The sequence below is a fragment of the Jaculus jaculus genome, chromosome 1 (assembly GCF_020740685.1).
Source record: "Jaculus jaculus isolate mJacJac1 chromosome 1, mJacJac1.mat.Y.cur, whole genome shotgun sequence".
Lineage (NCBI taxonomy): Eukaryota > Metazoa > Chordata > Mammalia > Rodentia > Dipodidae > Jaculus > Jaculus jaculus.
Genome location: NC_059102.1, coordinates 281,756,045 through 281,780,959, shown reverse-complemented (window position 1 = coordinate 281,780,959; position 24,915 = coordinate 281,756,045). Strand labels below are relative to the sequence as shown.

At 38.7% G+C, this 24,915-nt stretch overlaps 1 protein-coding gene across 2 annotated transcripts in view; it reads right to left on the bottom strand.

Annotated features, from left to right (window-relative positions):
- The window catches only part of Kcnt2 (potassium sodium-activated channel subfamily T member 2), a 365,450-nt gene that overhangs the window by 242,746 nt on the left and 97,789 nt on the right, over window positions 1–24,915 (bottom strand). For both annotated transcript variants that reach the window (XM_004659523.3, XM_004659524.3), the window contains exon 2: window positions 1,590–1,669. In XM_004659523.3, coding sequence (XP_004659580.1) covers window positions 1,590–1,669 — 80 coding nt within the window. The remainder of the gene's footprint in view (window positions 1–1,589; window positions 1,670–24,915) is intronic.

Below are 24,915 nucleotides of genomic sequence, written 5' to 3'. Positions count from 1 at the left end.
ATATGATTACATGTCATATATGATTTATATGATCATATACACAGAGATCATAATACTTTGTGATGAGAGATACACATATAATTCTCTCTTCATATTGAGTTGGACCAACTGAACTGTTTTTTTTAAAACTACATTAAGTGATAATGGATTCTTAAAATTTTTATGAAAATTAAGACTGTCATGCAGACGTTATATAAACTGTTTAGGTCCCAGTTGTGCATCCCATAATAGTTGATGAAGAAGTGTAATCAAAATTAAATAAAACATGTTCCATGTTTGATTAATAAGAGCATTATCATTCCTGCAATTATCCAATGGTATTTGATTTATGCATTTTGCATAAAATTGTGAGAAATACTTCCTATAATTATTACTTAATACAATCTACAAATAAAATGTCACATTTTCACTTTGCTGCATCTGAGTGTATTTTTTAATATTTCTTACAGTAAAAAGGTTAATGCTTAATTGTGCGTTTTTTTTTTTCCAGTTTTTCCTATTAAAACACACAGTAATTCTATGGATTACCTTATTTATGCTCTTTGAAATTATTAATGAATATGTCCTTGTTTTATAGAGATGGGTATTCTCTTTAGTCAGGTGAGGATTGAAACAAGGCACCCACTTTCTATCCTGGAGAAGTGGAATGTTAGCATTCAAAGTGAGGACACCTTCATTCAGGTGATGTGGCCACTTTAGATAGTATGTACTGAAGGGGCTTCCTTGGAGATTCTAAGTAAGTCTTGTTATGGAGACATCAGTTGTTCCTAGCTTTAACTCTGGAGCTAGTCTGTGATCAAGAATATCTGAAGAGTATTCCTTAACTACTGAAATGACCTATGAACTATGACAGTTTCTGCATATTTTCCCATGAGTTAGGTATTTTTCCGTAGTCCTACCTGCAGAGACACTCCAGATTCAGGAGTTAAAACTTCTAGCCTAAAGTGTAAGGCAGAGTAATGCATTTCTCTTGCTGTCTTTCCACATTTTCAGCAATAGTCATGTGTTCCCATGAATAGTATACACAGCTGTGATGTAGATGGCAAGAGAACAAGGATCACTGACAAGTGATCTTGACAGTGACAGCCATCACTTCATACTCTCTTCACTTCCCAATGTTTCCCAAACGGTCAAGATGTTAAACTCTGACATTCAACATCTACTTACTACAGTAAACATTCTGCAGGAAGACAAGTGACTTTCTTAATGTTTCAGGGAACCTCTTACCATCATTAGACATGATCACAAAACTATTGTCCACTGGAATCAATATGTAGAGTCTTGACAATAAGTTTTCACTCTGTAGCACAGGTTGGCCTGGAACTTATTGTGAAGCCCAAGCCTGAAAGTTTCTGTTAACTCAGTGTGCACAGAAGTCTACTTATTCATACGGGATTTGGAGAACTGAAGATACTCAAGAGAAATTGACATTATTGTAGTAACTGTATTTTAGGAAAAGTACTGTCTGCCAAACAATACTATAACTTGTATTTTGCTAGATAAAATGATTTTGCAAAACATTACACAGCTAAAAGTTTGAGGTAAATATAATGCAAACTAATAAAAAAGGGAAGACAGGAATAACTTACTTGATCTCTGGTTTTTAATGAAAAATAACTTTAATCTCTCTTTAAATGTGTTTTCATTCATATAGAATTCAACTTGTACCCTGCAAACAGAAAATAAAAATAAGCTTATGTTAGATCACTATATATTTTATGAAGATAAGTACAAACCAACTTTGTAGTTCTCTAATTAACCTAGCAAATAATATATTAAAATAAAATTATATAATTTATTTCATTAAATATTTGGAGTGAATTTTATGACACAGAAAATAAGAAGTGAAAAATATAAGGCTGATATCTTAGAAAAAAAGCATTTGCTGGGGCTGGAGAGATGGCTTAGTGGTTAAGCGCTTGCCTGTGAAGCCTAAGGACCCCAGTTCGAGGCTCGATACCCCAGGACCCATGTTAGCCAGATGCACAAGGGGCACACACGTCTGGAGTTTGTTTGCAGTGGCTGGAGGCCCTGGCACGCCCATTCTCCCTCTCTCTATCTGTCTCTTTCTCTCTCTGTCACTCTCAAATAAATAAAAACCAAAATTTAAAAAAAAATCATTTGCTTTCTATTTTAAAGACATTTTTCAAGATCCAGGCTTGGTGGTGCATTCCTTTAATCCCAGTAATCGGGACGCAGAGGTAGGAGGATCACCATAAGTTTGAGGCCAGCCTGAGACTATATAGTGAATCCCAGGCCATACTGGGCCAGAGTGAGAGACCCTACCTTGAAAACAACAAGAACAAAAATACATTATTCAAATATAATAAGCAGTCAATTTAATTATCTGTATGAATGAGTTCAGTGCTTCAATGGGACAATTAAAAACAATATTTAAGACATTAATGTGTCTTTAACAATGACAAAAATATTAATATTTTTCCAATTATTTTCTGTTGCAAGAATCTACAAGATGATTGAAAATCCATCTTTGGCACTACCATTCTAGATGTACTTCAAAAGCAAAACCTGATGATTAACTTAACAATTCACTTTGTCTAGAACCTACCTGGAACACATTATTTGTCACTCTCCTTTCATATTTACTTATTTAGCCTCCTTTTGTATTTTTAAACATATTATTATTATTATTATTATTATTATTATTATTATTATTATTTGCAAGTAGAAGGAGATAGAGGGAAGGGAGATGGAGAAAAAGAGAGAGAGAATGGGCAAGCTAGGGCTTATAGCCACTGCAAATGAACTCCAGATGCATGTGCCGCCTTGTGCATCTGGCTTTACATGGGTTACTAGGAATTCAAACCTGATTCATCAGGCTTTGTAGCAAGTTCCTTAACTGCTGAGCCATCTCTCCAGCATGTATCTCATATTTTAAGTCATAAATGATTACCAAAGGAATGGTAATGATAAGTAAAATGTTCTACTTATCATTACCATTCCTTTGGTGATTATTTATAACTGGATATTTTAAGTTTAATCTACTGTAAATAAAATCAATTGTTTACAAAATAGTGCCCTTCTAATACATGTCTGTTTTCTCTCTATATTCTAAAAATCCACCTCTACTTTTATATTGTATAGTTAATATTTTTGAACAGTAAGTAGAATAATTATTTTCAGGACATGGTGTTTTGTTAAAAATCAACAATTTTCTCAATTAGTTTCAAATATATTCATTATAGAGTAGGATTACAAAAATATCTAACAAACATTTTTTATGGTTATTTTGAGATAGGGTCTCACTCTAGTCCGGGCTCACGTAGGATTCACTCTGTAGTTTCAGGCTGGTTTCAAACTCACAGTGATCCTCCTACCTCTGCCTCCTGAGCACTGGGATTAAACATGTGCACCACCAGCCTGGCTCACAAACACTTCAATGTCAACATGAACAATAAAATTTCATTAATTTTTCTTAATGTCACAATCTTTTGAAGATGAAATCTATCAACCCTAGACAAATTTATGAATTTTTTTGTTTATTTGGGATATATATATGATTGCAAGAGGACTTAGGTGAGAAAATGTATGACACAAGTATTGAACTATTATTTCATCCTGTGATCTCTCCACTTTCCTGAAGACTCAAGAAGACACAAATTCTTACGAAGTGACCTGTTTAGGCCACAAATGCACACCAGTTTTTATTTTCCAAAGACAGGTTTCCATTTCTTTAGTCTACACTTATTTCTATCCACTAATTTTAATTCCTCTTAATGATATCTCTTTTTCATTTTGCTTTGCCTTATATGAATGTGAAATATAACAGAAAGCAAACTTTTATTTTCTTGGTAATTGCTACAGAAACAAGTCATAAAACTTTCACCATCCTTAGTGTATACCTTCCATTTGCAGACCCATAAGCATTGTACTCTAGTGCCAACTGCAAGAGTCCATGTGCATTCAGACAGATGCACACCCCTATTTTCATCGCTGGAACCCAACATTGAAACTACTTCCCTTGTTTATCAAATGAAAAGTCAGTCCAGTTTAAATAAAGTAACTGCAGTACTGAGAACAAGCTTAATTAGTTAAAATTTGTTATGGATACAAAAGCAAATTTGAGAGGACACATGGCTATGACACAAGTAATTTAGCAAAGGCCATTCAGATTTGCTTCCTAGGATTATCAAATTTATGGGAATGGGCATTCATTCTTCAGATAGTGTCTGGAATCAGCATGAGTATGTATTGAGGAGGATTTTTAACTAAAAATGAGAGCATCTAGATAAATAAACAAAATAATCAGGACTCTGGAAAAATAGCACCTGACAAAAAGTAGAAGGAACATGAAAGACTTAACAAATATGGAGTTAAGAGTAACACATAGTTATCATAAATATTATTATTAGAAAAGGATGACTTATTAGGGGATACAGCACTGAATTGAGCTAATATTAGAGAATAGGGGAATTATTAATAAGCATTACTCATGTTGAAATGGCCATCACTTTTTACCAGCCACTGATTGGCTTCTTTTCTGGGAGAACAGTTTGGCATATTGTTGAGTCTCATGTTACATAACTTACTAAGTACTGTCTAGTTATAAATTTATATGAAACAAAACTCTCAGTTTATCCATCTAAGTGAATAATACTGATGTAAAACATGGACAATACTAAAGCATTTTTAAAGATAACAAAAGAACAGCATTTTTTTTTCCATTTGGGTTACAGTGGTAAACTTGAACATATTCCTCACCAACTCCATTTATTTTCAATGATTTGTGTGTTATTACAATGATGATCACTTTTAAGTCAAATGCTATCGGTACTGCATTTTATAAGAGAATGCTTCCATAATTCTATTATTCTACAGTTAGGCCTATTGTGGCAGTAATTATTAAAAATGTATCTAAATGGATGGATACTGATCGATATTAAAAACTATGTACAATATATCAAATTGATGGGATAGTCATACATTTCTTTCGACTTGTTGAATGAGTAAATTATTTTTCCCACTAAGACTTATATTATTAATGAAAAATATTCTAATAATATCTATTAAAAATTTGTTTTACCTTGTGAATTATTTTTTATAATAGTATATGCAAGAAATTAACCACTTTATACATTTTTTGGATCTTCTTTTCAATAGTAATAACCAATAGTTTACTGCCTTCTTTAACTTATTGTAATCTCTTCAAATATGGGTTTCTAAGAATATGTAAATAATTAATTACTATATAGGAGCATAACTACTATTAGTTTTCTGTAATAATAACTATTGCTTAAATATTCATCGTATTTTAGAACTTGTTTGTTCTTTTCCATTTTTCTCTCACTCTCTTGTTCTGGGATTTGGACTAAAGATTACAGAGCATTATCCAATTGTAATTTCTTTGTTTTATCCATTAAATTCTTATTTAATAACTCTAAAGGAGACTTGATCATGTTAATAGCACAAAATGTACCTCTGATCCATATTAACAAACATTTCATTGAGAAAATATCTTGTTATTTTTCAATTCTACTGCCTTGAAATTTATTCATGATGCCAAATTTTGCAGTCTCCTTTATATATTAGGGAAGATGTACATCAGTAGCAGAAGATTTTTTCCTGTTTGTTGTTACTTAGTGCTATTAACTTTCACCTTGCCTCTGAATCTACCATAGTGGTGATAGAGTCCATGTCTCCTACTGTTTTCTCCCTCTCTCTCTCCCTCCCCCCCCCTACACAAAACATAATGAAATAAAATAAAATGAAGGACTGCATATCTAATGTAGTTCACTGAATATCAGTGTCATAAAACAATGGCAGCAGAATGTACTTGCAGAGTGCTGGCTGTGTGCCATGGTGATCTCAGGGCTCACTGAGCCTTCATTGCCCTATGTCACAAAGCAGTATCTAGTGCATATTGCTAGCAAGGGAAAAGACCAAATGCAAAATTCAAAGAATGATTAATACTGAAATTCTGTCACTTTGCACCATTGCTTATAAGAAAAATTATTATGTTATACCACAGCAAGGTGAAGATCATCTGGCCATGTATATAATATTATATTTTATGATGGTTTATTCATACACATATATATATTATCCATATATATATACATATATATTCCATATATATATATATATATATATATATGAATAATTCATCATTGCGAAGGTTAAGATGCAAGCATCTAGAGATCTAGTCAGTGATTAGGTTCTTATGAATGAGGCAAATGACCACCAAGTCTACACACTCTTCTGTCAGGGCTTACAGTCAGCTTATAGGACATAAGAATTCCATAATCCTGTGGTTCTCATAGAAAACACATAATAAATTAGATTTGGTATTTAAATTTCTGCAGATTGAAACTCAGATCATGAAATGTGATGTTCATCTTTTGAACTTACTCTCTGCACTTCCCTGGTTTAGTCAAAATAATTAAATTTAAACAACTCCAATTTGACATACATTGAAGCATGAGAAAAAAAAAAAAAGATAAGAATATAAAGGCTAAGTACAAAGGTACATTTTGTTATCCTTCAATTACAAAGAAATTCCGCCTCCTCATGCCCCTGCCTAACTTTATGAGGGGAGCAGACCTGGGCCAATCCATTAAAAAGAAAAAAAGAAGAAGTAAATTGCACAGAATAGAACATTTATTCATCTTTATTCTATTAAGTATATAACAAAGGGCAGAAAATTCATAGCATTTAAGCTTGTAGTAAATTCAGTTTCATAAAAATTGGGTATCCTTACCACCAATATCAAGAGGAGAAAAGGAAATAAATGGCAGAATCTTTAGAATATTTCTACTTTTATTCTCTTACTTTAACTTTGCTGCTTTCATAAATGGGTCTTAGAGAAGCTCTCCAAAGTAAGACACACCTGCACACATTGCACATTACATAAACATACACAGGCATGTGTGCTTAGACACTCTAGAAATATGAAATTTGAATTATAAGAAAGGCTTATATGCTTACTCAAAATGAATATGTGCATCTCTATTCCCACCATAAGCCCAACAGCTGCCAATCAAAATTCCTAATTACAACATATACACGTTCCTTTCTTTTCCCTATGAAAATAGAAAAGGATAGAAAGTACCACGCATAATCTAATCCAGACTACAGTTCAAATTGCCCCTGAATTAGAAAGGTTCAATTTGGGAGTTTTCAGTTTTACCACTGTGTAAAATCAATACACATTTAAAAAAAAAAAAAAAAAAAAACCACAGCTCACATTTTCAATTTTAGCTTCTCCCAGACTTTTGATTTAACACACTCTCAAGGTGCTGGTCATTGCAGGAAGTCCTGGATCCCAGACAGACAGAAAGAATGCACACAATATAGTCTCCTGGACAGCATTTTTGATGAAATATTTAATAAATTACATGAGATATTCAACTTTCCATTATAAACTAGAATTTATGCAAGATTATTTCCCAATTGCAGGCTAATATGAGCCCTAAGAACACATGAGGGACCAAGCTAAACAGTCCTGCACATGCAATAGGATATGTGTACTAAACACATTTTGACTTGAGAATATTTTCAATTTACTATAGATTTTTTGGAACACAGCCCCATGATAAGCCAAGGAAGATTTGCATTGCATCAGTCATTGTTAAATCTGGACAAACATAATCTGCTCAACAAACTTCCCTCTAAACACTTATGTTTCTGCCTAGACTGAGACTACATAGTGAATTCCAGGTCAGCCTTTGGCTCAAGCAAGACCCTACCTCGAAAAATTAAAAAAAAAAAAAAAAAGTAACGAGCATTACAGATTCTTCTAAGGGAACTCTATTTTCAAAACAAAACAACTTGTATGAATATTTACTGTTAGTGTGAGGTGTAGGGTGTAAGGTCTATAAAGAATAACACCACAGGCTTTGGAGTTTAATGGTAGGTATGTGACTATACAATTCTCTTAAAAATTCAGCTATTCTTCCATTAGGGATGGAATGAAAATGAAAGAAGGAAATATATAAATTATACACACATTAGATATAAGGTTTTATAATGTCATAAAACATTTTCTCTGATGTTACAATTAAAATGACTGGTAATAAAACTCATTCTAGAATGAACATATGCAATTAGAGAAGTATAAACCATGGGTCATTTCTTTGAATTTGATGCGATTTCCATCTGCAAGAAGCATCTGCTCAAGAAAAATAAAATTTAAAAATTCACAATTTACCTCAAAATGTTTCCACAGTAAAACTTATTAGAGTAAGAAGAAACATCTCTGACTTACACTTCAACAACGTTTTGCTACTTTTGCAATTTCAAAAAAAAAAACTACTCTCAACTTTACTTAAATTATAATTTTCACACTACTCCAGGCAAGAAATGCACAATAAGAAGTTTTCACCTTGCTAAGCAGTGGCAGCAAGCAGCAGTGCCAGGCTCCCCCAGCAGTGAGTGCTGGGGGAGGACCAGGCTGGCTGGTTCCTCCCAAAGGGTTGAGGAGGAGGGTGGGTATAGACAACTAGGAACAAAACCCATCAAAGCAGGAACTCGCTTTATTGTAAGTGGCAGGTGTTAATGTAATGTTGAGAATGAAGATGGGTATTTTAGGATGGGGTGGGATGTAAGGGCCAATAGCTTACCGTGACCTCTGAGATGATTGGTTCTAACTCTAACTTCCTGTGCGGAAGTAGCAGGCCAGAGGCCATTTGGCCCCCTGCTGAGTCACAGCTGGCTGGAGGCAGTTTGCCAAACTTTAGCTAGGCTCAGGAAGTTCCACTAGGCCTCACATCTGGGCCTCTCAAGGCCCAACATCTCCCCCTTTTGTTTTTGTAAGAGTGTTAATCATCATGGCACCTGTCTTAGGTTGTCCCCCTCTGGGGATCTTACCCATCACTGGGTACCATATGTTTAGCTCCCTGAGAACACACTCCATGGCCTGTCTTAGGTTATCTCAGTCAGTCTGAGTTCTTACCCTTGGTGGTGGTGAGTCATATGAGGAACTTACTTCCTGAGTTGCCAGCCTATGCTATCTCAAACTGATGGATTTTTATTGCCTCTAACCGCTGGTGAATGAATTGTGGAAGGCCCAACAGTGAGGAGAAGGAGAAGGAGGGGTCCAGGTAGGGGGAGAAGGTAGGGTAAGAAGCCATGTAAACCCATCCACAGTGGGTTGTCTTGAAGGTCCTGCCATCTTCTCTCCAGGTCCTCTTGAAGCCTTTTGATCTTGTCCTGAATGATTCCCCATCTATTGGCATAGAAACAGTATTTTTCCTGTAAAAATAAGCATATGCCTCCGTTTTTGAGAATTAATAGGTCTACCACCCTCCTGTTTTGTAGGACTACCTCAGCCAGGGAATCTAGCTGTTGTTGAAGATCAAGGATAGTGTTGGACATGGCTTTTATGTCACAGATCAACTGGAGAGAGAGCTTTCTGTGGAGATGAACTGCCATACCCATCCTGGCTGTCCTGGTGGCCATGCCTGCGGTTATTCCCAACCCAATGAATAGAATCGTATGGGCAACTGTAGTTGTATTATTGGTGATTTCTGCAGCAGCCGGGGAGGCCCAGATCGGAGGCAAAGCAAGAAATCCTCTGTAAGGGAGAAAATTGTTTGGTTTAGCAGGGTGAAGACCATTTTAGGAACAGTCCTCATGGGTGAGACACTCCCTGGAGGTGTGATTATCAGTGTCCCCTTGTTGGGGTAAATATTTTAGATCCCTCTCTGGTATCCAAATGGGTCATTTTGTTTATCTTGAGGGAACACACATCCAAACCCTCTCCCTGCTATGAGTAGTGGGTCTGGTCCTCTCCAAGCCCCAGTCAATGGGTCTTTCTATTTAACCTTGATCAAGCTGTATGTAACAAGGATGACCAATGTTTTTGAAATGGGGATATTTTTTCATCTCTAGAAAAATTTAGAATATTTACAGTGAATAATGCTTTCTTTAGCTGATCATGAAGGGGTAGTTATTCCCCTTTTGCTTTTGTAATTGTGATTTAAATGTTTGGTTATATCTTTCCATGATGGCTTGGCCTCAAGAGTTATATGGAATGCCTGTGGCATGTATAATTTGCCACTACTGGAGGAAACTTGTAAAATTTTGACTTACAAAGCAGGGGCAGTTATCTGTTTTTGCTTGATCGGGCAGCCTGAGATTGTCAAAACAATGAAGCATATGACTAATGGCATGTTTGGATTTCTCCCCAGCATGTGCAGATGCCCAACAGACACTGGAGAAAGTATCAACTGATAAAAAGATATATTTAAGTTTTCCCAAGGGGGAATAATGAGTAACATCTATTTGTCGAAGATTGTTGGGGTAAAGGACCTGAGGGTTACTCCTGGAATTTTGGAGGGGGGAACCTGGAGGAAGAGTTGGCAAGACTTGTATGTCCTAATAATCTTTTTTAAGATTTTTATTTGGTGTTTGGGGGAATCTTTGTTTAAGGCATCTCCAGTTGGTGTGGGTTAGGGAATGAAATTGGATAGCCTCTGAGACAGTGTGACAGTGAGCCGCAGAGGCCAACTGATCGGCCAAGATGTTTCCTTTAGACACTAAACCTGGTAAATTTTGATGGCCTCGAAGATGTTGTATGAAGATAGGGTGGACTCTTTGTTTGAGTAGGGCACAAGCCTGGATCATTAAGGGGGATATAGGGTTGGAATCAAGTCTAATGTGAGCTTTAATAAGATTGGGCACTACGTTTACCACATAGAGGCTGTTAGAGAATAAGTTGAATGGCTCCTGAATAGTATGTAGAGCCAGAACAAATGAAAAGTCTCATTGTACTGTGCTGATCCCTCTATTTCCTGAGAGATAGACTTGATGGGCTCAGGTTTGAACCCCAACCTAAAGGGGGGATATACAACCAGGGAAGCTCCCAGGCGTCCCCCATCTGTAAAGGCAATGAGGAAGTCAGGGTTGGGTTGAGGTAGAAAAAGCCTGGGGGCTCTCCATTCCAACCTGGAAGAAGAGCTCATCCACTTATGAGGGCCATAATGGCAGTCGATGGTACCCAAGAAACCTTCAAGTGCCATAGCGACCCTTACATTATTTATTTGGAGCCAAGTGAAATTAGTTATAATGATGGAGTGAGGCTTAATACCAAAGAGACTAATGGCAGTTTCCCTTCCTTTCACAGGTGAAACTGTATCTAGGGTAAGGATCAAGTCTGCGATCTTAAAGGGAGGCACAGTTTGAAATTTCTCAGGAGCTTCTTTAAAGCTGTGAGTATGAAGGATAGTTGGACAATGATGGGTAAGGTCCTGGAGTGTGGAGGAATCTAGGTACTCAAGAATAATATCATCCATGTAAATATAAAACAGGGTATTGGAGAGATTGATAAAAGAAGAGAAAATGGATGACAGGCAATATTGACAAATGGGTGGGCCATTAGCCATGCCCTGAAGTAAGACAGTCCACTCAAATCTCCTATCTGGGTCACAAAAATTAACAGCGGGTCCAGAGAATACAAATTTTTTATGTAAAAATCTCTAGGATCCATTAGGCTTTTTTATGACAATGATATGAGAGTTCCAGGGACTAGTGGAGGGATGGATATGTCCAGCCTCTAACTGTTGATCAATAAGTATGTGGAGTTGGTGTAACTTAGAAGAAGGGAGAGGCCACTGTTTAACCCATACAGGATCCCCTAGTCTCCATTGGGTTTTAAGTTGGGGGCAGGGGCTGGGCAGTGGTCCTTAGAATTGGGGGTGTTTATTGGAGTACTTTTGTCTGAGTTGTGTAAAGTAAGGGTCATCTCTATAATTAGGATGACATTCCTCCCTTCCTCAAACTGTCATTGATATTCTTTTTTATCTAACAAATCATTATAAAAGGCCTGATGGTCAGTAGTGACAAAAGCCTCAGCATCTCTAAGGATGTCTTGCTCCAATAAATTAGCAGTGAGCCCAATCACCACAAGAGGATGGACTTCAACCCTGTCCCCACCTGGTCAGTCCAAGGGAGCCATGTGACAGTCTCCCAGGAGGTGGACTGCCCGCCAACTCCCAGTAGGGAAGGGCCGGGCACAAGCTGTCAGGAGGGGGCCACTTCCTCCTTTCCCAGGACCATCTGGTCCAATCCAGGGTCAATGAGAAGTTTGAATCTTTTATTGCCAATATTTAAAATAATTTTGGGTCTAAGGCTGGGATCCAGAGGGACGGTCCAATGGGCTTTAATGATCTTTTTCTCCTTATTTAACAGGGCTGGGTGGAGCCCTGGGAGGAGTTTAAAGGCTTTCCCTGTATGTCAAACTTCGACCGACACTCCCTAGCCCAATGAAACCCCTTTTTGCATTTAGGGCAGCGGGTGCGAGGGGCACTGTTCGTCCCCCCAGAGGGCAGGGGAGGCTTTGTCTAGTTGGGGCCCTCCTTTTTAAAGTGACCCTCGTCCCTGCACCTGAAACGTGTTGATTTTTTATGGTTTAACTGTAATACACAGATCATCGTGGCCAAATCTCTCTGTTTATTTTCCTGAAGGGTGGCAGCCATGTCCCTAGCATGATGGGAGATAGTGCCAACGTCCTTGGTGGCTACAATCCATCTACTCATGGAGTTGTCCCTGAGACCTGCACAGGCGAGGTGGTGATGGGCCGTCAACCCTTCCCAGACCAACATTTTAGTAAACTGATCCTGTAATGCCCCTGGAGGAAATTTTCTTTGGAGACATTTTCCACCCTATCTATAAATGCAGCCAAGTCCTCAGATGGTTTCTGAGTAATACCCATAAGGGGGGGGGGGGGCGTTCAGAGGATTCCTCATCAAGCCTTTTCCATGCTGCCAAGCCCAGTGTCCTGACCTGGTCCCTATATGGATCAGTTATAGCCGCCTGTTGAGTGCCTGTAGCATATTGATCAGAGGTACCAGAGAGCACCCCAAAAGTTATCAGCACAGGGGGCTGTTGACTTTGGTTTCATCCTGCCTGTGCATGGCACTCATCTTTTAAAAAGGCACACCACTTAATGTATAGGGGACCTGACAAGACAGCCCTGACTAGATTTTTCCAATCTTGGGTTGTACATGGTTGATGGGAAAGTCCCTGTAACAGGTCTCAGTCCAGGTTGAGTTAGGTCCATCCTCCGAGACTGCCTTTATAAGCTCCTTAGGGTCCTGAGCTTCCCACTGATACCCAGCAGCAGCGCGATTGCCCCCAGGATTTAGATTGATGGGAAATAACAAGTAGCTTTATTTTCTGGTGACTTGGCAGCCGAATATGAAGGAGGGGCCAAGGGGGTCCAGAAAGGGTTAGTAGATGGAGGAGGCAGAGGAGGTCCCCCCAAAACGCCAGGGAACACTCTCAAAGGGACTGAATGAGGGGTATAAAGATATACCATTTTCTGGTGTTTTTAAAGCTGTATTGCCAGAAGGAGTAGCTGGATCAGGCTGTATAATATCTTTTCCTTCTGTCTTTAGCTTATGTTTGGTTGGCCTTGGAGGGAAGCAGCCCATAAGGGCCGAGATCATAGGGAAGACCCCTAAGGGGGATATTTGACCCTTCTTCACAGGTGCCTGACAAACAAGGGTCTCTACCCTATCCCAAGTGTCCCAATCAAAGAGATTTCCTTCCGGCAGCCGTGGCATCAGCTTAAGAAAGCAATCCCAGGTCTGTCAGGCCTGATTATCAGTTAAATTAAGGAGTGCCCTGAGAGATTCTAAGGCAGCATTGGATTTAAAGGTGGAATGTCCCATATAATAAAGTCGAGAGAGAAATGTCCATAAAATTAGGGCAATAGTAACCCACAGACACACGAATACAACACAAACACAAGGATCCAAAAGATAGGTAAACATGCTGTACAAAAGCCACAGATGCAGCTTGCCGGTGAACCGAAAGTGAAAGGAAAAAAGAAAGAGAACGAAGAGATGTTGACAAACAAGTACATGTTATAGAAGCAAAGTTTAGGACATTAAAAATGAAGACTGCCTCATAACTTATGAGGGTACACTCACCCGCACGCCGATTGACCTCCTCAACAAATGCCTCTCGCGGGGCACTAGTCTGCCGGTTCCCGTTGCCCCATGTTAGGCGCCAGAAACCGGGCTCCTCCAGCACATAGTGTTGGGGAGGACCAAGCCGGCTGGTTCCTCCCAAGTGGTTGAGGAGGAGGGTGGGTGTCGATGGCCATGAACAAAACCACAGAGCCGGGAGTCTTGTCAAAGCAGGAACTTGCTTTATTGTAAAAGGCAGGTGTTTATATAATGTTGAGAACAAAGGGGGGGATTTTAGGATTGGGTTAGAAGTAAGGGCCAATAGCATACTGCGACCAATGATATGATTGGTTCTAACTCTAACTTCCTGTGCGGAAGTAGCAGGCCAGAGGCCATTTGCTGAGCCCCTGCTGAGTTCTAAGTGCACACGGGCGAAAACTCTAACTTCCTGTGCAGAAGTAGCACGACAGAGGCCATTTGGTCCCCTGCTGAGTCATAGCTGGCTGGAGGCAGTGCGCCAAACTTTAGCTAGGCTCAGGAAGTTCCACTAGGCCTCATGCCTGGGCCTCTCAAGGCCCAACACAGCAGCTCTGGGTAAGCTATGCAATCAGTATCCTAGTGTACCATGCTACTGAGCTGTGATGTTCAGTATGTTAGGTTTGTTAAATGCACTTTCAGCATATAGGATTTGCAGATTAGGATGGTGTTGCAGTGGGGTTCACATTGCTGATAGAAATCACCCTACCAAGAGCAGCTTCTGCGAAAAAGAGATTTAGTTTGGCTTACAGGCTTAAGGGTTAGTTCCACAATGGCAGGGGAAAATGATGGCATGAGCAGAGGGTGGACATCATTCCCTGGCCAACATAAGTTAGACAATAGGAACAGGAGAGTGTGCCAAACACTGGCATGGGGAAAATGGCTTTAACACCCATAAGCCTGCCCCAACAATACACTCCCTCCAGGAGGCATTTATTCCCAAATATCCATCAGCTGGGAACCTAGCATTTGGAACACCTAAGTTTATGGGAGACACCTGAATCAAAACACCACATTCCACCCCTGGCCCCCATAAACTGATAACTACACATGATGTAAAGTGCAATTCACTCATTTAACTTTAAAAGTCCCATAGTTTTTATCAATTCCAATGATGTTCATACATCCCCATAGTCCAAAACCTTATAACTGAGCCTTAATAACAAAAAATAACCTCAAAAAAACCATAATGGCACAGAATAAATATTCACTCTGCAAAATATGGCATTGGGTATAGCAAAGAAACATTAAACCAATATAAGATTTAAAACAACCAGGGAAAATATCACTTTGTCGCTTCAAGTCCAATAGCTCTAGCTAGTGACAAATCTCCAAGTCCAATAATTCTAACCAGAAACAAGTCTCTGGCATTCCAATTCTGCCCTTGCTGCTAGGCTACACACAGTCCTGGAAAATTTCATCCAGGACTGGCAGCTCTCCTTGGCAACCATCTTGTGGTCCCAGCATCTCCATAGGGTCTCCACTGCAAGCCATGGTTCATTCTTATGGCTCCCTGGAGTCTCCATGAAGGCATCCAGCAAACCTGCTTCCTACTGCCCATGGCCATTTCTAATACACAAGACTGTGTTGCAAACTCAATGACCCTATCTTTCCTGAATTTCTTATACTCCACAATACCAGGTAGTTTTCCAATTTGTTAATCCAGGGAGGAATAAAGCAGACTTTGAAGGACAGGACACTCCTTGAGCACTATGACTCCTTCAAAAGAGTGTACATTCTTCCTGTTGCCCCAGTGCAGGTCAGCTGGCCCAATCTCAAAAGTTGTAATCTATCCTTTGCAGCAGAATGGGCAGCAGTTTACCCAAAGATTTTTCTTTCTGTGCCATATCCCTCTGCTCACACCAGTTCATTTCTATGCAAGGCAACCCTGAACAAGTACATGGGCATAAGAGCAAGCTTCTCACACAAACTGCTAGCACAGTCCAAGCAAAGCTCTTTTTCACCCTCATAAGCCAAACCTCACAGTCCATAGTTCTTACTGCATTCAGGTCTTGCAGCTCAGACCAGAATAGTCCATCAAGCTGTACTTATAGCACTGCTAGGCATCTCTTAGGCCAAGGTTTCAAATCCTCCCACATTCCTCTTGAAAATCAGCTCCCAAAGGCCAAAACCACACATTCAGGTATCTAGCAGCAACCCCACTCCTGGTACCACTTGACTGTTGCAGTCTGGTTCCTATTGCTGGTAGAAATCACCCAACAAAGAGCAGCTTCTGGAAAAAAGGTTTATTTTGGCTTTCATACTTGAGGGTGAAGCTCCACAATGGCAGGGGAAAACAATGGCATGTGGAAAGGGTGGACATCACTGCCTGGCCAACATAAGGGGACCATAAGCAACAGGAGGGTGTGCCACACCCCGGCATGGGGAAACTGGCTATAACACCCATAAACCCTCCCCCAACAATACAGGGCCTCCAGAAGGCATTAATTCTCAAATCTCCATCAGCTGGGAACCTAGCGTTCAGAAGACCTAAGTTTATGGGGGATACCTGAATCAAACCCCCACATCCTGCCCCTGGCCCCATAAACTGATATCCATACACACTATAAAGTATAATGCATTCAGTATGACTTTAAGAGTCCCCATAGTTTTCATTAATTCCAATGATGTTCATACATCCCCATAGTCCAAGTTCTCTTCACTGAGCCATGATCCCAAAAAATCCATAATGGCACAGAATAAGCATTCATACTGCAAAAGATTCCATTGGGCATAGCAAAGAAATATTCCACCAATACAGGATTTAAAGCAACCAAGGCAAACATCAAACTCTATAGCTTCAAGTCCAACAACTCTAACCAAAGACAAGTCTACAAGTCCGGTAACTCTAACCAGCAACAAGTCTCTGGAGTTTCAAATCTGCCCCGTCAGCTAGGCTGCTCAGTCCGGGGAAACTTCATCAAAGCCTGCAGCTTTCCTTAGAACCATCTTGTGGTCGTGACATCTCCATTGGGTTTCCACTGCAAGCCAAGGTTCATCCTCATGGCCCCATGCGGAATCCATGCAGGCATCTAGCAAACCTGCTTCTCACTGCCCACGGCCATTTCCAAAACACAAGATCATGTTGCAAACTCAATGACCCTCACTTTTTCCTGCATTTCTTATACTCCACAATACCATGTAGGGTGCCAATTTGTTAATCCAGGGGGTAATAAAGCAGACTTTGAAGAACAGAATACTCCTTGATCACTAACACCCCTTCAAAAGAGCCTATATTCTTCATGTTGCCCTAGTGTAGGTCAGCTGGCCCAATTTCAAAGGCCATAATATCTCAAACAATTTGTAGGTGAATAGGCAGCAGTTTAGGCCCAAAGATTTCACTTTATTCCATGCCATATCCTTCTGCTCACACCAATCCATATCCATGCAACACAACCCTGCACAACTTCTCAGGGCACAGGCATAACAATAAACTTCTCACACAAACTGCTACCCTAGTCGAAGCAAAGCTTTTTCTCACCCTCATAAACCAAACCTCATAATTCATAGTTCTTACTGCATTCAGGTCTTTCAACTCTGACCAGAATACTTCATCAATCTGTACTTACAGCACTGGAAGGCACTTAGGCAACGGTTTCAAATCCTCCCACATTTCCCTTGAAAACCAGTTCCAAAAGGCCAAAGCCACATAGTCAGGTGTCCAGCAGCAACCCCGCTCCTGGTACCACTTTACTGTTGCAGTCTGGTTCTCATTGCTGGTAGAAATCACCCAACCAAGAGCTCCTTGTGGGAAGAAGAGATTTATTTTGGCTTACAGGCTCCAGGGGAAGCTCCATGATATCAGGGGAAACTGATGGTATGAGCAGAGGGTAGACTTCACCCCCTGGCTCATATAAGGTGGACAATAGCAAGAGGAGAGTGTGCCAAACACTGGCAAGGGGAAACTGGTTTTAATACTCATAAGCCTGCCTCCAACAATACACTCCCTCTAGGAAGCATTAATTCCCAAATATCCATCAGCTGGGAACCTAGCATTCAGAACACCTCAGATTATGAGGGTCACCTGAATCAAATGACCACAGATGGGTTAATCAGAAGTGAGGAATATATGTGTCCATTTATCTGGCCAAATTTGCACTTAAAACTAGACTATAGTTTCTAAGCTTTCATGCTCAATAATTTCAAATGAATTCTCAAAAGCTTTCACCTTTAAGAATTATATTTTGTACTGAAAGAGTACCTTTACCATACGCAAGCCCTTATAATTGTAAACCTAAATACCTTAATCTTAGCATGTATGAACATTTGTAAAGTTTACAAAGTACAGAAATTTAAATTAACTAGTTTTACTATATTAACAAGGTCTGGAAGCTTGGCATGGTTGTACATGCCTTTAATCCTAGCACTCAGGAGGTCAAAGTGGAAGAATCACCATCTGTTTAAAGCCCAGCTGGGATACAGATTGAGTTTCAAGTAAGCCTGGGTTTAGAATGAGACCCTGCCTCCACACACACATGCACACACACACACACACACACACACACACACACACAAACACACACCAAGATTTCTGATGTCATTTCACTTATACAATAATAGAAAAGTTATACCCCAAATGAACTATTTTGGACCAAAAAAAAAAGAAAGAAATATAAGACCTATGTCATCATTTGTAATGACTGCATGATATTCCTCTAGATTGGCATTCACTATTAATTCACCAGTGCTCTGATGATCAAGATTAGAGTTTTGTTTCTTCATATATGTGGATAGATATATGATAAATGATTGATAGATAGTTTGATAGAGAGAGAGATAATAGATGATATATAGAAGATAGATAGATAGAGAGTAGATAGATGACAGATATAGTTAAGGTGCATACCTGAGAAGCCTAAGTACAAAGTTTGATACTCCATTACCAGAGGCACAAGGTGGCACATGTGTCTGGAGTTCATTTGCAGTGGTATGGACTGTGATGTGCCTATTCTTTCTCCCTCTTCTCCCTCTCTCTCTCTCTCTCTCTCTCTCTCTCTCTCTCTCTCTCTCTGTCTCTCTGTCTCTCGCTTGCTCAATTTTCCTCTTTCTCTGAAAATAAAGAAATTAAAATATTTTTTTAAAAAAAGGAAATATGGCCAGGCATGGTGGGTGGTGTACATCTTTAATCTCAGCACTTGGGAGGCAGAAGTAGGTGCATCACCATGACTCTGAGGCTACCATGAGACTACATAGTGAATTGCAGTTCATCCTGGGCAAGAGTGAGGCCCTACCTCAAAAATGAAAAAAAGTAAAAGAAAATATGGAGATGTTATACTAGAGATAAAAGTCTATCAGTTTTGTCAAGAAAACTATACAAAACTTGGAAAAGGGCAGAAACAATTTATAGATGCTCTTCCACTTTTGTTTGACTTTCTGTATGACATTTTACCATTTTAAGAGAGTTGGCATTAATGCATAGAGTTTTACTGAATAGATGTGCAGATTTTCTGTTATATCAAACGGTAAAATCCAGAGATCCAGGGAATGATAATGTAGGACAGGAACTAGGTCAGGTGTGGAGTATAAGGCTAGTCGGCAAACTCCTAACAGTGCATGGAAATAAATAGCTTAACAAAAGTACTGTGGCCAGATTTCCTCTACAATCCCTTCACTGATTGATGGATTCTGTAATGTTTCTGACATAATTTTATTTTATATTTGTATGATGAAAATCTCTTTTAACCTTTTGAAAATTGCACTTTAATAGTTCCTTCTCAAACCCATAAGACTTTTTTATCATGGGCATTACAATTTAAGCTGTACAATAACTCTGGAAAATAAATTGGCATTTACATTATAAAGGAATCTATAGATTCCACAAAATATCAATTCAAATTACACTTCAGAATCTGAATCCATCATAAAGTTAACCTATACAAGATTTTATTAAGTAATATTAAGAAATAAATATTTCTCCTTTGTGACATTAAGAATTTTTATGATGGTAATTAAGGTGCTATATAAGTGGAATGGAGAAAGAAAATCCATTGGTGTATTAAGAGGAGAATAAGACACTGACTCACTAGGTTGGACTAAGTTAAATAAAGTTACTTTCTTCCAAAGCCTGCCAGCATGGGTCAAATTTTTCCATACCGTACATAAAGCTTGGTACAAAATTGGTGCAAGTGTACAGCAATTTGTTTGCAGTTGCAAGAGATCCTGGTTTGCATGTACATACATACAGACACACGCGCCCATACAGCATTACACACACATAACAATAAATTAATATTTAAAAGATAATTATTTATTACCAACCAGAGAGAAACAGAGAGAAGAGACAGACAGAGAATGAACCTGCCAGGGCCTCTAGCCCCCTCTACAAATAAACTCCAGATGCATACACCACTTTGTGCATCTGTATTTATGTGGGTACTAGGGAATGGAACTGGAAGCAAGGTTGCTCAGCTTTGCAGACAAGAGCATTAACTGCTGATCCATCGAGGAAACTAAGTTATTCATTAAGAATTTGGGGCTGGAGAGTTGGTTTAGCTGTTGAGGTGCTTCCGACCAGGGAAGATCATTATAACTTTAGGATGCAAGGCTGGAGTGTTGTTTTTGCTGTCACTGATCTTCCCAGTGTCTTTATCAGTGCACCAGCCTCTTTAGAAATACAATTCAATAGTGTTTTACTAATGCTGTTTGAATATAAAATGTCCCCAATAGGCTAATGTGTTTGACCACTTGGTCACAGCTGATGACACTGTTTGGTAAGGTCCTGTAAATTTAGGGGGCAGAGCCTTGCTGGCCACTGGGCTTGAGCTTAAAGTTTTATAGTATTGTCTTGCTTTCTGCTTGATCTCTGCTTCCTAACTGTTATAAATGTGAGGAGTCAGCTTCTCACTATCACCACCACGATGGAACATATGCCCTCCAAACATAAGCTGAAATTAACTCCTAAATTAAGTTACTTCTGATCATAGAATGAGAAAAAACTAATATAGGTACTAGATTACTTTTTCAGCAAATACAGTGTTGTGCCCCAATTAATTTTTAATATTTACACTATTTTAGCCCTTAACTTTGCCTCAATTTCTTTGTCCATGGGCTATTCTGTCCCTTTGTTTGGAAGAATTCCATAAAATGTGAATGTATGTCACCCACTAATAAGATTTTCAGCCCCTCAGGGGTTTGAATTGCCTTGTTTCTGATAATAGCTTTTTTCTAAATCAAATGTTATAAATGAACATTTTATGGTAAAATTGTTTTGTAGTGCATGTTGAGTGGAATTTAGATGAAAACCCAGACAGGATGATTAAGAATTCCACAAAAGAGGGGGAAGGGTTAGCCATTGTTCAGAATGGTAACTGGAGGTTTTAGGGCAAAAGCCTGATCCTCAGAGCCCCAATAAGTTAGGATCAACCATCTATCTTCAACATGCCAAAAGAAATGATAAGTAATGGGAAAATGTAGAGAGAAGAATTTACAGCCAGATGTGGTGGCACATGCCTCTAATCCAAGCACTTGGGAGGCATAGGTAGGAGGATTGCTGTGAGTTCGAGGCCACACTGAGACTCCATAGTGAATTCCAGGTCAGCCTGGGCTAGAGTGAGACCTTGTCTCGAAAAACCAAAAAGAAAAAAGAAAAAGAAAAAGCAAGGAGAATTTACTCAATGTGGAAAAAATGGGGAGAGAAACAAAACAGATAAGTGGGTACAGTAAACCCAAATCTGTCTTCTGGGTATTGAGCTTTTAGTTTTAGATAGCGGAAAAATAGAGTCAGGGGACAAGACAAATGCATCATAAGCAGAACTGTACTGGTTCTGGTACTGCAAAGTAGATTAAAGAAGACCTTATTGCCCAGGACAGGAGATGATTTCTCCTGCTGGAAGTTGTACCCCATTTCATGCTCACATTCATAAATATTGGCACTTGTCTACAGTGTGTGTGTGTGTGTGTGTGTGTATGTGTGTGTGTAGAAAGGGGGATAGTCCTCTGTTCCTCTGTTCAAGATTCTGTTCTCCCTGGAATCCTAGAAGACTCAAATGGAAAAGCTAAGGTATAACTGTATCTTTAGCCATGATAAAAGGAGACAGACATAAAATGAATGAATGTCAGGTATGTTGGATTATATTGATAGTAAACTTTACAGGACCTATAATCATCTGTGTGAAAGTATCTATGTTGTCTTACCATGTCTGTGAGAGACTATTTGATTGAGCTGAGGTGAGAAGACCCACCTGTATTGAGGGTGGTACCATTTCATGGCCTATACAAAAAGAAGACAGTGTTCCAGATCAGAATTTCTATCTTCCACTTCGCTGACTCTATTCTTGAGAGCCTCTAGTGAGTTTTGGACTTGTTCAATTAAGTTTGCATTTTCTACTACATTCCTATGTATCACTTCCATCGCTTTGTCCAGCTCCCTTTTTGTCTCATTTTCTGATTTTCTTGCTGATTCTTGGAAATCATCCTTGCATTTCTTTATGTTTTCATTTAGTGTGGCCAGCTGATTTTTAAGGTCCTCTTTTTTTTCACTCTCCCTCAACTCTCTTAGCTCTCTTTGAATTCCTTCCAGTGTCTTGTCATATTGCTCTAGCTTAGTGATGGTAGCATCCATACGATTATCTATCCTTTGTAGCTTTCCTGTCAGTTCTAGCAGTAGTTTGGTCAGGGTTGCATTGTTCATTGCTTCCACTTGATGTTCTGATCCTAAACACTCTTCTGTGTTTTGGTTAGTTGTGATCCTTGTTGGACTGGGTGATCTGTCTGGATTTTCTTCCATTTTATTTTTTGTGTTATTTCTTTTGTGCTGTGGTCTACCCATGTCAGTGTATGGGCAGGTAGGTACTGGTGAAATAAGCAAGGGTGATGTTTTCCTGTGAACCGGATACCAGCACAAAGGGGAAGGAGATCAACGCAGAGAAAAATCAACTCCTACCAAATTAGAGAGCCAAAGCCTCAGAGGTCCCCAACACCTCAGCACTGAAGCAGACCAAAAATGAACCCAACATGGCTCAGGGAAACTTGCGGAAGAGGGGGCAGAAAGAATGTCAGAGTTACATGTTGGGTCATGATTTGCAGAGACATTTATCATACTAATAACTGGGGGCTAACTCCACAATGCACGACCCATTTTCATTAACAAGGAGGGTCTAATGGGAGGGGGTAGATCACAGATGAGCCTAAATAATGGTACCAAACTGCCTGTATTCACTGAAATGAAAACTAATAAATTAAATTAAAAAAAAAAAAGAAGAAATACAAATGCTAACCAAAAAAAAAAAAAAAAAGAAGAAGAAGACAGCGGGCTGAGCGCAAGCCTAAAATACATAAATAGAAAAATACTTACTATTGCAAGAGAAAAAATGACAAAGTATTAAATTTTAAGAACAAGTAGAAAATTTTGACAAATCATTAAGGAAAAGCAAATACAAAGTACACATATGAAATACCACTTCACAGGAAAGGGCCTACATTGATAAATATAGGAAGAAATGCTTAACTTCTTTATTACAAGGAAATACAAAACAGATAATAATGAAGTGATATGTCCACTTGAGGTGAAAAATAAATATGCATATAAATATTGACACAAAATACAGTTGCCACCTCAACAGGAACAAAATATCATTTATTCTGAGCTGAATATGTCTGAGTATGGCCTGAGAAAATGGATTCAAATTTTCCATAATGATATGTTCCACTGTGGGAACAGTCCACATAAGATTTATTAGAACATTACAAAAGAAAAAGTATCTTTTACTAAATACATTGCTAAAGACTTCAGGTTGACAAGTTATAGGGAAGCAAGGAAACTCTACTATAGGCTCCAGATATTATTTGATGACATGCCTACCTTTTGGCTTTGTGGAAACTAGTGGTCTACTATTTTTTTTTTCACTCTTAGACTAAAATATTCAGTTATTAAGTCTCACCTAATAATTGAAATTATGTTAGGTCAGGCACACCAGTGGGCAATGAATGGTCATTAAGGGAACTATTGATACCTCAAGATAATTCTGGCTCCAGAGCTGTAGCATCCAGGATCAGGAAATACTAATCAGTCAGTTTTGTAGAATCTTTAAGATAGTTGTTTTTGTTGTTGTTGTTTTGTCTCATTGTTTTTTTTGTTTTTGTTTTTTGTTTGTTTGTTTGTTTGTTTGGTTTTTGTCTGAGAACTTCAGCTTACACAATAAATGTAAAGTGGGGAAATCATTTGATTTGACTTCTAATGATAGATAAGTGCCAGATAGAAACCTGCACTGCATATGCAAGAATGTAGGAACCAAATGTTCTAAAAGGCACTATTATTGCCAGTAAATAAGAAACTTAAACATCCACTGATAAGGAAATGGATAACTGGGAACATAATCATAAAATGAAAAGTGAGGGTAGAAATTTATGAAATATGGCTCTACAATAATATGAAGAATTTTTGTAAAAGTGGTCAATAAAAGATGCAAGTATTTTAATACCTGTGACTTGCTATCAAGGTTTATAAAGTTCAAAAATATTTGAAATAAATTAACATGAGTCTGTAAAACTATGTAATTTAAAAGCAAAAGAATGAAGAATTAAATTAGGAAAGCGGTGGCTTCTGGAAGGAAAACCAGGGGAGACAGTACAGGAACCCAGAGTTACACAGAAGTTTTGATTTATTTTTATAAAGGATAAGTGCTTTGAGTGACCATATATATCTACACACATTAGTTTATTAACAAATGAAAGAACAATTGAATGAAATTAGTTAGACTCTGTTCTTATGCACAATGATGAGAATATGCTATCAACTGAACCTACTAAACTAAACTGACTTTGGGAGGTATGGCCTGTATTTGCTGAAAAGAAAACTAATAAATTAAATTAAAATTAAAAAAAAAGAAAATTCACAAAAAGAAAATAAATTCTTGAATAGGATATGTTTATCCAAAGTGAGGAGTATCGAGACTTTACCACCTCCATGTCCTATCAGTAAGCATACAAGTTTTCAACCTTCATAAGCTTTAGGTAATAAATGATGTAGTAGAGGATTGAAAGCTTGGTGACAATGGTAGAGAAGTGGATC